Genomic DNA, 14,278 nt, shown 5'->3' with positions numbered 1-14,278 from the left:
AAAGGGGGGCAAATTCTGCTCCCCTTGAGCTCACAGATCTGGGGTTGGCACAAGGACAGGCAAGAAACGCGGAGTTTGGGCTGCTCTTCAGAGGCAGCAGGAGGAGCAGAAGGCCCGGAATGAGGGGCCCGGACTGAGCCCCAGCGACACAAACCGAGCGGGGAGGAGGAGCCGCAGCAGGGACAGAGGGAACGTCTGCGGGGCCAGGAGGGGAACACTGAGCGGGGACACGGGGCAGGGCTGGGGGGAGTCCTGCTGCCCCCCTGGGTGCCCTCCTGCCCCCTCTGGGTGCCCTTCTGGCCCCTCTGGGTGCCCTCCTGCCCCCTGGGTGCCCTCCTGCCCCCTCTGGGTGCCCTCCTGCCTCCCCTGGGTGCCCTCCTGCCCCCCTGCATGCCCTTCTGCCCCCCTGCATGCCCTCCTGCCCCTCTGGGTGCCCTCCTGCCCCTCTGGGTGCCCTCCTGCCCCCTCTGGGTGCCCTCCTGCCTCCCCTGCATGCCCTTCTGCCCCCTCTGGGTGCCCTGCTGCCTCCCCTGGGTGCCCTCCTGCCTCTCATGGGTGCCCTCCTGCCCCCTCTGGGTGCCCTCCTACTCCCCCTGCATGCCCTCCTGCCCCCTCTGGGTGCCTCCTGCCTCCCCTGGGTGCCCTCCTGCCCCCTCTGGGTGCCCTCCTGTCCCTCTGGGTGCCCTCCTGCCTCCCCTGGGTGCCCTCCTGCCCCCCTGAGTGCCAGGGCCTGCCCACCCTCCCAGCCAGGAATTCCTTCCCAATATCCCATCTATCCCAGCCCTCTGTCCATGGGAAGCCATTCCCTGTGTCCTGTCCCTCCATCTCTTGTCCCCAGTCCCTCTCCAGCTCTCCTGGAGCCCCTTTGGACTCTGGAAGGGGCTCTGAGGTCTCCCTGGAGCCTTCCCTTCTTCAGCCTGGCCTTGGACACTCCCAGGGCTGGGGCAGCCACAGTTTCTCTGCCCAACCTGTGCCAGGGCCTGCCCACCCTCCCAGGGAGGGATTCCATCCCAACATAAGTTTAACTGGACATTCCCTCCTTTATCCTTAACACAAAACAAAGATCTTTCCTCTTTGCCACCAGAGGATGTCATTAATAGTGTAATTTTGGTGGTGTTTTGTTTATTCCCCTGGAATGGGCCTTGATGGATGTGGATAATTATCAGCCTATAAAAGGCAGCAAATGTGCTGGTTTCTATCGCTCTAAATCATCAAACAAATAAAGTGTGAAACAGCATTTCTGAATACAATTTTCCCCTCTAATGGTTTAGAATTATTATCAGCAACAATGAAAATAAATAAGCAAATGTCTGGTGAGTTAAGAATTGAACAAGTGTGTCAGTGCCAGGGCTGTGCTGGGTGAGGGACCAGCCTGGAGGGCACTCAGGGATGGTGGAAATGATGGGATGGGAACCCACCAGAGCAGCCACAGCTCCAGCTCCAGCTGCTCCTCAGGGTTCTCCAGTCCCAGAGCTCCTCAGGGTTCTCCAGTCCCAGAGCTCTTCAGGACCCTCCAGTCCCAGCTGCTCCTCAGGACCCTCCAATCCCAGAGCTCCTCAGGACCCTCCAGTCCCAGAGCTCCTCAGGGTTCTCCAGTCCCAGAGCTCCTCAGGCCCCTCCAGTCCCAGAGCTCCTCAGGACCCTCCAGTCCCAGCTGCTCCTCAGGACCCTCCAGTCCCAGCTGCTCCTCAGGACCCTCCAGTCCCAGAGCTCCTCAGGCCCCTCCAGTCCCAGCTGCTCCTCACGCCCCTCCAGTCCCAGAACTCCTCAGGCCCCTCCAGTCCCAGCTGCTCCTCAGGACCCTCCAGTCCCAGCTGCTCCTCAGGACCCTCCAGTCCCAGAGCTCCTCAGGCCCCTCCAGTCCCAGAGCTCCTCAGGCCCCTCCAGTCCCAGAGCTCCTCAGGCCCCTCCAGTCCCAGCTGCTCCTCATGCCCCTCCAGTCCCAGAGCTCCTCAGGACCCTCCAGTCCCAGCTGCTCCTCAGGACCCTCCAGTCCCAGAGCTCCTCAGGGCCCTCCAGTCCCAGAGCTCCTCAGGACCCTCCAGTCCCAGAGCTCCTCAGGGTTCTCCAGTCCCAGAGCTCCTCAGGGCCCTCCAGTCCCAGAGCTCCTCAGGACCCTCCAGTCCCAGAGCTCCTCAGGCCCCTCCAGTCCCAGAGCTCCTCAGGACCCTCCAGTCCCAGAGCTCCTCAGGGCCCTCCAGTCCCAGAGCTCCTCAGGACCCTCCAGTCCCAGAGCTCCTCAGGACCCTCCAGTCCCAGAGCTCCTCAGGCCCCTCCAGTCCCAGAGCTCCTCAGGACCCTCCAGTCCCAGAGCTCCTCAGGACCCTCCAGTCCCAGAGCTCCTCAGGACCCTCCAGTCCCAGAGCTCCTCAGGACCCTCCAGTCCCAGAGCTCCTCAGGACCCTCCAGTCCCAGAGCTCCTCAACTGCTGCTTCTCCAAAGTGGGGGAAATTCAATTCAAGCTTTCAGTGGCCAAGGAGAAGACTCTAAAAACGTGACCCATGACAAAGGTTTGCTCATACCTGGACTCTCCCTGTTCCAGAGGACTCTCCCCTGAAGCCATCCCTGCCTTTGGAGAGGACCAGACCATCCTGGCCCTTCATCCAAATCCCACAAAAGCTTCCAGGACCTTTTCTTGCCACGGTTGTCACTCAGTTTTTGATAGTTCCACCTCATGTGACATCTCATCAGCCCCTCCTGCCCCTCACAGAGCAATTAAGCCATAATTAACCCACCAAACCTCACCCACCCCCCTCTCTGCTGGAACTGGGGCTCCCTGGGCAGGGGATCAACCACCAGGCTTTGGAAATGTCCCTTCAGTGCCACCCAAAGTTCATCTCTCAGTGTGTGCAGGGTCTGCCCAAAAGGTGCCACAAATACCGAAATCAGGAGCAGAAACCTCACAGAGAAGTTTCCAGGGCCCAGCCCTGGGTCAGGCTGGGGTTGGGCACTGCTCTTCAAAGCACATTTCATTGTGCCAAGAACAGTGACCCTCTGAAGATTCAAATGCCAACCTTCCCTCAGCCCTGACAGGCAAATGAAAAGCTGCTCTTTGGATCTCTGGGAGGCAAAGTGTGTCCAGAAATGCAGAATGTGACCCCTGCCCTTCAACAGCTTTAGCCCCACGACAGCGAAGCCTCCAAAGAAAACTCCTCAGTCCATTAAGAATATTTATCACCCAGGAAAAGCCATTAAGAACCCTCATTAATACAGGGTTGGTCCCTCACTGCAAAGTTCAGGCCCTGATTCTAAGCCCTGGTTTTTCTAGAAGGTAAAACATTCCTGAGGAGCTCTGGGACTGGAGGGTCCTGAGGAGCTCTGGGACTGGAGGGTCCTGAGGAGCTCTGGGACTGGAGGGTCCTGAGGAGCACCTGGGACTGGAGGGTCCTGAGGGGCAGCTGGGACTGGAGGGTCCTGAGGAGCTCTGGGACTGGAGGGTCCTGAGGAGCTCTGGGACTGGAGGGCCCTGAGGAGCAGCTGGGACTGGAGGGTCCTGAGGAGCAGCTGGGACTGGAGGGTCCTGAGGAGCTCTGGGACTGGAGGGTCCTGAGGAGCTCTGGGACTGGAGGGTCCTGAGGAGCACCTGGGACTGGAGGGTCCTGAGGAGCTCTGGGACTGGAGGGTCCTGAGGAGCAGCTGGGACTGGAGGGTCCTGAGGAGCTCTGGGACTGGAGGGCCCTGAGGAGCTCTGGGACTGGAGGGCCCTGAGGAGCAGCTGGGACTGGAGGGCCCTGAGGAGCAGCTGGGACTGGAGGGTCCTGAGGAGCTCTGGGACTGGAGAACCCTGAGGAGCAGCTGGGACTGGAGAGGCCTGAGGAGCAGCTGAGACTGGAGAACCCTGAGGAGCAGCTGGAGCTGGAGCTGTGGCTGCTCTGGTGGGTTCCCATGTTCCATCTCCTCAGTGTGTCAGAGCAAAGCTCAGGGAAAAGTGGGTTTTCTCCACCAAATCTCCTGAGTGGGAAGGGACCCCCAAGGATCAGAGTCCAGTTACTGCCCAACACTGTTCTGCTGCTGCTTTGCAGCCTGTGTGAATAAAAAAGGTGTTTCCACCAGAACAGCTTGTCCCTTTGCTGACAGCACTGTCACCTCCCTTCCACTGGCACCTCTTTCCCTCCCCTTTGCTCTCCCCCAGTTTTAACCTTCTTTCATCCCTCTCTCCCCACAATCTGCTAAAACACAGAAATCAACTCCATTTCTTCTCCTCCTCCTCCTCAAACCCGAGCTCAGCCCACACTGGCCTGGCTGGGAACACCCAAAATCCCCTCCCAGGGGTGTGTGGGGGGAAGGAACATCCTTGGCCTCCCCTCCCTCCCTTCTCTGAGCTCCTCTGGGACTGACTGGGGCAAGATTAAGCCAAGCCCAACTGGTGCCAATCCTGTACTTCTAAAAGACTCTTCAGCCCTTAATGTTGGCATGAGCCAGAAATAGGATTAAAGAACCATCAGTCTCAAGAAGTGACACTGGACAGGAGCATTTTCAAATTCTGATTTTAAAGGAATATTAATTTTTTTAAGAGGTGCAAGGTTTGCACAGAACTGAGCAATGGGTTTCCCAGGGAGTCACTCACTAATGGCCACAAAAAAGAGATTTTTTCCAGAGCTCCAAATGCAATTTTTAAATACTATTTTAAAGCAGAGCATTTCATATGAACAACCACCTGCTGTTGGAAAGGCTCTCCCTGTCCCAGGCCAGTCAGCCACAAATGCCAGGCCCAAAGCACCAAATTACAGAGCACATTGCAGGGACTCTCCTGCCACATGTAAAAATAAACCCCAGGCAGCCTCTGAAAGAGCAGCATGAAGGAGGCATTTGACTAAGAAAAGGTGTTTGGGGAAAAAACATTATGAAGTCATTTATTCATTCAGTTTAGCCAAGAAGATAATTAGTATACAATTCAATGGAGATGAATGACTCCAATATTCATCCCCTGGCCATTCCTCATTCTTTGTTTTGAAGAACCTGTTCACATCAGATTTATGTCCCTAAACTGGCAATCAGATTATTAATTACTGGTTGCTTTTTGTAGTGGCTACTGTACAAAGAGAGGGAAAAGCAAAGATTATGCTTCAAAGACTTTGTATCCTAAAATAACAACTCGTTTCAGCCCCAGAAACAAGGAGAAAAAAGGGAAGCAAAGGAGATCACAGCTCTGTGTCCTGCCCTCCTTCCCCAGGCACAGCAACACAACTCCTGAAGCAAACAGGGATATTTGCCCACAGCAGAAAAAAAATCTGCTCACCTGTAATGAAAGGTACTTTTAGATTAGGAAACCCCTGGTGCTTGAGGTGCAATCCCTCTACACACATTCTTTTCTTTTTTAAGGAGAAAAAACCCCTTAAACTCAACATTCCAAAGGTTTAAAGCTCCTCATCCATCACCTGAGCATTTCCACCTCCCCCTGCTCTGAGTGAGTGCCTGTGCTCCTGCCAGCACCAAGGCCAGGGGGTTGGAGCTGAGATTAATAAAGATCCCTGGAACAGTTGGGGAAGTTTCCTTTATTTCCTTGATTGGATCCCTTTGTCTCCTGCCTGGGCAGGGAAACCCAGAGGGGGCAGCCCCAGCAGGGAGACCCAGAGGGGGCAGCCCCAGCAGGGAGACCCAGAGGGGGCAGCCCCAGCAGGGAGACCCAGAGGGGGCAGCCCCAGCAGATCCTGCCCAGAGCACTCAGGAGTGAGCAGGAGTGAACAGAACTCAGGAGTGAACAGGAGGGAACAGAACTCAGGAGTGAACAGGAGGGAACAGAACTCAGGAGGGAACAGAACTCAGGAGGGAACAGGATTGAGCAGAACTCAGGAGTGAACAGAACTCAGGAGTGAACAGAACTCAGGAGTGAACAGAACTCAGGAGTGAACAGGAGGGAATAGAACTCAGGAGTGAACAGAACTCAGGACTGAGCAGAACTTAGGAGCAAACAGGAGTGAACAGAACTCAGGAGTGAACAGGATTGAACAGAACTCAGGAGGGAACAGAACTCAGGAGGGAACAGAACTCGGGACTGAACAGAACTCGGGACTGAACAGAACTCGGGACTGAACAGAACTCAGGACTGAGCAGCTGCACCTCACACACCACCAGAGCTCCTCAAGTGCTGTCACACCACAGGCTGCTCTTATTTTAAACCACACCTGTGCTGCACTTGGCATCACCCAACGACAATTCTCTCTGCTGAGCAGAGAAAAAAAGGCCCTGCTAATTTTTGCCAGCAAAAGGAAAAAAAATCTGCCCTCACTCCAGTTGCAGCCCCTGAGTGGGCAGGCAATGCACACACACAGGTCAGAGCTCACTCAGGCTGAGCCCAGGATTTTCCAAGCAAAGCACCCACAGCACTGTCCCCTTCCTGGTGGGAATTGCCTCTCCCTTCCCCAAACTGCCACCCCAGGGTGAGGGCTGGGTTGGGCAGCAGCAGCAGAGTGTGGCTGGCATTGATTCACTAATGACTGCAGTGCAGGAAGCTTGCAAGGCTGGATTAATAACTGCCTGCTCTCAGTTATCAGGGAATTACAGGGGGATGCAGCTCTGCATCTCAATTTATCCCTCCTTCCATGGATCTCCCATACAGCAACATGCACATGGACTCCCAGTGCTCAGAGCAGCTTCCACCTCTGCTTTGGAGGAGATGGGAGAGTGCAAAGCTGTTCTGCCTGGCCATACTTTATCTCACTTTGCTTTTATTCCTTTTAATGAATATCACTGTTCCTTCCTCTCCCCCTTTTATCAACAGGAAAGGGTCTTGCTTTGCCAAATCTGCCTGGGAGGAAATGGTGTTGCAGTTAATCCATAAATCATCCATCACCATAAATTCCACTCTTTCTCCATCCAAAACTGCAGAGCTGTAAAACAGATTCCATGGGATAGCAGAGGCAGGAAGGGAATTTGTGAGCTGTGAGGAGCCCAACAGGGCCAAATGGCCTTCCCTGCCCCTCCTGTCTCTCCACTCCACCCACTGGGACACACAGAGCCAAGGAGCACAGTGTGCCACAGCAAAGCCACCCCACACGGTCACTGAGAGGCTGAGCAGACCTGGGGACTGAGGGCAAAGGCTGCAGAAGCTTCTCCTGAATTCCACAACACTGAGAAACAGGAGAAGTGAAACTTGGAAAAATAAAAGTTCTCAGTATGAGCATCAGCTCCCTCAGGGCAGGACTCCTCTGGGATTCCAGCTAATCCAGCCTCAGGAAACTCAGGATCTCGGGGTGCAAAGGCCACTGAGACCCCAGGGATCAGCACTGACAGTCACATCTCACCCATCCAGAGACTCCCCCACCCTGGGCAATGCCCTCCCAAGGGACTGGAAGAGTTCAGGGACAATAAATGACCCAAGGGACAAGTGCCCTCCCCCTGCTGCTGCCACACAAGTCCAGATCAAACATTCAGCAGCTGCTGAAAATGGGATTACACCGAGCTCAGGGGGAACTGCAGCACTTGGGAGGGGGTGAGAGCAGGGCCAGGGCAGAACATCCCACAGGGACAATGGCAGCAGGGCCCAGCATCCTGCATGGAAAAGGAACAGAGAAGCTGCCAGTTGAGCTCCATGACTGTATTAGGTCATTTGCTTTCTCCAAGAGAGTTTTCCAGGGATTAACATGTTCTATCCTGGGGGAGGAAAGGACAAGAGTTCTGCTAAGGGAACACTGCAGCTGTTTGAGGCAAGAGTGAGAAATAAATCAGAGTGAGGCTTCAGAAGATGCTCTTAGGCAAGGAGAGAGAGGGCTCCTTTGACAATCCTCTCCCAAGGGAACAACCACATCTTGCTTTAAATCTCCTCATCATGTCACTGCCAGAGATTGTGAGGGTTCCCTGTGCTGGTGGCATCAGGAACAGGGAGCACAGGCTCATTAAGCTGTAGATGTCACAAGGAAGTCACAGAATCACAGAACAGTTTGGGTTGGAAGGACCTTAAAGGACCCAGTGCCACCCCTGCCAAGGGCAGGGACACCTCCCACCATCCCAGGTTGCTCCAGCCTGGCCTGGGACACTCCCAGGGATGGGGCAGCTTTGGCCAAGTCCTGCCATGGCCTTGTCCTCCTTCACAGCCAGACAGACTCAGCCCACACAGGGAACCTCAGTGGGCACCTGCAGGGAAGAAAGGAGCAATTCCAAAATACTTCACCCAGCAAAGTCCTGGGGTAACTCTCTATCCCCTCAGGTTTGGAGCCTCCACACTTTCACGAGACAGAATTCCAAGGTAATTGTATCTGTGGCCAGTGCTTTCAACTAATCATATTATTTTAAAGTTCCTTTGGTAATTTGTCCTTAATTCCACATAAACTGCTGCTCTGGCATAAAGTGTTACTTTGTGATATCAAAGTCAAACAGATTAGGCATGATCCACTTCCAGCCAGGGAGTGTTTTGGAGAGGAGAGGACAGAACTTAAGAGCTAAAGCTGCTCCTGTTTTAATTAAAGGGGATTAAACATCCATCATGATAAGGAAAAAGGGACATTTTATAAAAATCAATTACCTTCCTCGGTGTCAGGCTGGTTTAACACCTGCAGCTTCTGAGAGGAAGGAGAGTGTAACATCCCACAGCACTTAAAGGCAAATTAAACACTGTTGCTGCACAGCCACAAAACAGCCACGAAAAACAACCTCACTGCCCAGTCAGGTGTTACCCTGTTGGCAAAACGAGACCTTAAACACCAAAAGGGTGGCACCAAATTCACAATCTTGAGATTCAAAGTCTCCTCCAGCCCCTTCCCCACCCCAGGAAGCCTCGAGGTGGGGATGGTCCATCTCCACCAAGATGACACAAAGTGATGTGGAGCATCTCAGTGTTCAAAAATGGGCTTTTGGGAATGGCAAGGGCTGAGCCAAACACATTCCCAATAAAATGCCACAATAACCACGAGGAATGAGGCCTGGCAGCCACTTTGGGTGCCTCTGTCATCATAAAGAGCAGCTCCACCTCAGCACTTGAGAATATGCTGAGTTTCAGAGCTCAGCACAAAGGTAGGAGGTGATTATACACAAGATGGATAATTGAGGCAGCAAAAATTCCCACCACGAGGGGTTTAACAGGGCTGCAAAATTAAATATAGTTCAGTTTTCTCAGAAGTTGGAGACTATGAAAAGGTTCTAATTAAATTCCTAATGGGAGAGGGACAATTTATTGTAATTTGAGGAAAAGGCAAGTCAAAGGCTGGTTCTGGCAGCACCCAGGGCAGACCCTGCACAGCACCCAGGGCAGTCTCTGCACAGCACCCAGGGCAGGTCCTGCACAGCACCCAGGGCAGCGCCCAGGGCAAATCCTGCACAGCACCCAGGGCAGTCCCTGCACAGCACCCAGGGCAGTCCCTGCACAGCACCCAGGGCAGCACCCAAGGCAGTCCCTGCACAGCACCCAGGGCAGGCCCTGCACAGCACCCAGGGCAGTCCCTGCACAGCACCCAGGGCAGGTCCTGCACAGCACCCAGGGCAGTCCCTGCACAGCACCCAGGGCAGCACCCAAGGCAGTCCCTGCACAGCACCCAGGGCAAATCCTGCACAGCACCCAGGGCAGTCCCTGCACAGCACCCAGGGCAGTCCCTGCACAGCACCCAGGGCAGCACCCAGGGCAGTCCCTGCACAGCACCCAAGGCAGGTCCCTGCACAGCACCCAGGGCAGGTCCTGCACAGCACCCAGGGCAGTCCCTGCACAGCATCCCACAGCACCCAGGGCAGTCCCTGCACAGCACCCAGGGCAAATCCTGCACAGCACCCAGGGCAGTCCCTGCACAGCACCCAGGGCAGGTCCCTGCACAGCACCCAAGGCAGTCCCTGCACAGCACCCAGGGCAGGTCCCTGCACAGCACCCAGGGCAGTCCCTGCACAGCACCCAGGGCAAATCCTGCACAGCACCCAGGGGAGTCCCTGCACAGCACCCAGGGCAGGCCCTGCACAGCACCCAGGGCAGCACCCAGGGCAAATCCTGCACAGCACCCAGGGCAGTCCCTGCACAGCACCCAGGGCAGGCCCTGCACAGCACCCAGGGCAGGCCCTGCACAGCACCCAGGGCAGGTCCTGCACAACACCCAGGGCAGCACCCAGGGCAGTCCCTGCACAGCACCCAGGGCAGGTCCTGCACAGCACCCAAGGCAGGTCCTGCACAGCACCCAGGGCAGTCCCTGCACAGCACCCAGGGCAGGTCCTGCACAGCACCCAGGGCAGGTCCTGCACAGCACCCAGGGCAGGTCCTGCACAGCACCCAGGGCAGCACCCAGGGCAGTCCCTGCACAGCACCCAGGGCAGCACCCAGGGCAGTCCCTGCACAGCACCCAGGGCAGGTCCCTGCACAGCACCCAGGGCAGCACCCAGGGCAGGTTCTGCACAGCACCCAGGGCAGGTCCTGCACAGCACCCAGGGCAGGTCCTGCACAGCACCCAGGGCAGTCCCTGCACAGCACCCCACAGCACCCAGGGCAGTCCCTGCACAGCACCCAGGGCAGTCCCTGCACAGCACCCAGGGCAAATCCTGCACAGCACCCAGGGCAGTCCCTGCACAGCACCCAGGGCAGGTCCCTGCACAGCACCCAAGGCAGTCCCTGCACAGCACCCAGGGCAGGTCCCTGCACAGCACCCAGGGCAGGTCCCTGCACAGCACCCAAGGCAGTCCCTGCACAGCACCCAGGGCAGGCCCTGCACAGCACCCAGGGCAGGTCCCTGCACAGCACCCAGGGCAGGCCCTGCACAGCACCCAGGGCAGTCCTTGCACAGCACCCAGGGCAGCACCCAGGGCAGGTCCCTGCACAGCACCCAGGGCAGGCCCTGCACAGCACCCAGGGCAGGTCCTGCACAGCACCCAGGGCAGGTCCTGCACAGCACCCAGGGCAGGTCCTGCACAGCATTCCAACCCACCTGGACATGTTCCTGTGTCACCTGTCCAAGGCAGGTGGGATTGGACTGGATCATCCCTAGAGGTCCCTTCCAACCCTAATAATTCTGTGATTCTCTGAAATAAGCAGATTTTTTGTAGGACCCACTGGAATGAGGTCTGGGAGGAACCTCAATCAGCACAATTCCTTTCTCCCCTTGCCCTTGGGAGGGGACAGGGCTGGTGGCCCTGCCCTCACCCCCTGCCCAGCAGAGCTGGGCTCTGCAGACAGCCTGGATTAGAGCAGCCCAAGATAATTCATGAGAGACACCAAGAGAGAGTTATGGCTTTTAACAGGCAATTTTGAAGCAGAAAACTCCCAATCCACAGAGTCCTTGGTTTCACTGTATAAATATCTCTGACAGCCAAACAATAACTCTGCCTCTTATTTTAGAGCTCAGCCCCAACGTGGCAGACTCTGTAACTCTGCACACTCCTGCTATTCCCTGAGGTGCTTCCAAGCTGATCACTGTCACAGTCACACAGTCTATAAAAAGGATGGAGGGAGATGGGAAATTTCCACAGAGGTGGTGGCAGCACAGAGAGCACAGCTGAGCCAGCCCCGGGCAGAGCCATGGCTGGGATGGGATGGGATGGGGTGGGATGGGATGGGATGGGATGGGATGGGATGGGATGGGATGGGATGGGATAAGGTGGGATGGGGTGGGATGGGGTGGGATGGGGTGGGATGGGGTGGGATGGGGTGGGATGGGGTGGGATGGGGTGGGATGGGGTGGGATGGGGTGGGATGGGGTGGGATGAGGTGGGATGAGGTGGGATGGGATGGGGTGGGGTGGGGTGGGATGGGGTGGGGTGGGGTAGGGTGGGATGGGATGGGATGGGATGGGATAAGGTGGGATGGGATGGGATGGGATAAGGTGGGATGGGATGGGATGGCATGGGATAGGATGGGATGGGATGGGATGGGATGGGATAAGGTGGGATGGGGTGGGATGGGATGGGGTGGGATGGGGTGGGGTGGGGTGGGGTAGGGTGGGATGGGGTGGGGTGGGGTAGGGTGGGATGGGGTGGGGTGGGGTAGGGTGGGATGGGGTGGGGTGGGGTAGGGTGGGATGGGATGGGATGGGATGGGATAAGGTGGGATGGGATGGGATGGCATGGGATAGGATGGGATGGGATGGGATAAGGTGGGATGGGGTGGGATGGGATGGGGTGGGATGGGATGGCATGGGATGGGATGGAATAGGATGGGATGGGGTGGGGTGGGATGGGATGGGATGGGATGGGATGCGGTGCCACCAGGGTGGCCCAAGAGCTCCCCCAGCTGAGCCCTGCGGGGCACTGCAGGGGTGTGGGCTGAGGGGACACTGAGCTGGTGTCCCTGTGCTGCTGTTCCTGTGTGGTGACAGGATGAGGAGCTTCCCGTGTGCTGTGGCACCATCTGCTGGAGACAGGACCCGGGAAAAGGGCTTGGAATGAGCTGAGTGCGGAGGAAAAGCTGGCAGGATCTCAGCTGAGAGAATCCTGGAATATCCTGAGCTGGGAGGATCCCCCAAGGACCATCAGTCCAACCCTGGCCCTGCACAGACACCCCAACAATCCCACCCTGTCCCTCAGAGGATCACCCAAACCCTCCTGGAGCTCTGGCAGCCTCGGGGCTGTGCCCACTGCCCTGGGCACCCTGGTCAGTGCCCACCACCCTCTGGGGAAGAGCCTTTCCCTGAGAGCATTTCACACCCCATTCATAATCCAGAAACACTTTCCTTGAGCTCAGGATTGTCTATCAGAGGTATCACAAGAGATTCTGCAACCCCCTCGTGCCTCCTCCTGGAAGAGGAGAGGGAGACTGAGGGTCAGGAGGGTTGGGAAACAGCTCCTGACACCTTGGAAGGATGTTTCAAATTCCCATAAACATTCCACACCTTCAGCCCCTCCTTCCACCCCTTCCAGGGCAGGGAAGAGCAGCAGAGCTGTTCATTAAAGCCTCCTGGCCTTGGGGGCTGCCCCAGGCAGGACATTCCAGAGCCACTGAGTGTCCCAGGGCCCCAGGGCTGGGGCTGTGCCACCTCCTGCCACTGCCAGGGCACAGGGGCAGCAGCTCCCCCGGGACATTCAGGCTCTGCCTTGCACACAAATGTCAATCTTTATGAGTCACATCAAGCCCTTCAGCAGAGCACTCTTGGGGTTGCTGCATCTCTGTGGTTATGCTTTTAATTGAAATTGCTTGCAAAAGAAGATTGGCTCCCTGTAACCTATTGCAGACTTCCCACGTTCTTGATTTCATTCTTAATTATTGATTACTTTGGTGGAAATTTATTTGCAACCAGCCTGTGCACCAACAGTGTTGAAAAATGCTTACAAGAATGCCAAAAATTGACTGTGGAAAAGGAACCCGTTGACCTGCCTTGTCCCTGGAGCTGTTAACATATTTATGGATTTAAATAATGGAAATTTTAAAGCAACAGATGTTTCCTGCCTACAGCACAATGCAGGAACAACAGATTTCCACTGTGACAGTGCAGCTGAAGCATCCCCACACTCCCATCACCATTTGCTCTGCTCTGCATTAGTTTGCAAAAATCCCCAAGTGCCCAAATCTGGTTTTAATCATGATGTCAACGAGTCTCCCTAATCCTGCTGAAAGTCAGGAATTCAGCCCTCTGAGCAGGCCAGCAGGAAAGGAAGGAAAACTGCTCTTAAAAGGAGAGTAGGAGAGGAGAGAAAAAGTGGGAATGGAGAGATTAGGTAGGTCTGGTGGAATCTGGCAGAGCTGGAGCACAGGAATTCCAGTGGTCTCCAGGCAGTGAACAGCCCTCACTTACCAGGACTTTGGCTCCCCAAAATGCAAGTAGTTGATGCTGTAGAGATCCATGTCCTCTGTATGCCAAGCAAAAGTTGTCTTCCACATCCCAAAGTAGAGGTAGGGAGTGTTGACACCCTCTATGATGATGCCACACTCGTGTTCCACCATGTCCAGGAGGGTGTTCAGGTTGCCAATATTCCACTCATCCACGTCCTGGAATTCAAAACAAATCCTTGGAACTTCTCAGGAAAATCACAACCCACAGATTCCCTTCAGTGCCTTCAAATGTGGATACAATGGTGTTACCTGCATCAATTTAATTCCACCTGCTTCTAGAAAGCTTTATTTGAAGCACAAGCAGGAGGGATGACCTGCCAGCTCCTCCCAGTGTGGTCTCTGAGGAGGCACCTGCACCAGGCAACACCCCAGCCCTGATTAACTGTTCTGTTAATGAACACAAGAATAACTCAGGGGAAACCACATTTCTCTCCAAGACATTCCAGGCAGGTGTTTCTCCACCTGATGAAAATCACCATGAGAGCCTCAAGTGGCCAAAGGGGCAGATCTTGCAGCTGAGCTCAGAGTTCCAGGTCAGGACCAGGGAAACTGTTCTGGTTTCACCAACATTCAAACAGAAAAAGCACCAGGTGGTTCTAAAGCTGCCAC

The 14,278-nt window shown here is 55.8% G+C and overlaps 1 protein-coding gene across 4 annotated transcripts in view; it reads right to left on the bottom strand.

The window, feature by feature from the left end:
• The window catches only part of KDM4B (lysine demethylase 4B), a 76,331-nt gene that overhangs the window by 45,947 nt on the left and 16,106 nt on the right, over nucleotides 1–14,278 (bottom strand). For all 4 annotated transcript variants that reach the window (XM_071577892.1, XM_071577893.1, XM_071577894.1 and 1 more), the window contains one exon: nucleotides 13,632–13,825. In XM_071577892.1, the coding sequence (XP_071433993.1) occupies nucleotides 13,632–13,825 (194 nt within the window). The remainder of the gene's footprint in view (nucleotides 1–13,631; nucleotides 13,826–14,278) is intronic.

This window comes from Pithys albifrons, chromosome 27, assembly GCF_047495875.1.
Source record: "Pithys albifrons albifrons isolate INPA30051 chromosome 27, PitAlb_v1, whole genome shotgun sequence".
Taxonomy (NCBI): Eukaryota; Metazoa; Chordata; class Aves; order Passeriformes; family Thamnophilidae; genus Pithys; species Pithys albifrons.
This window is presented reverse-complemented; position numbering and strand designations above follow the sequence as displayed.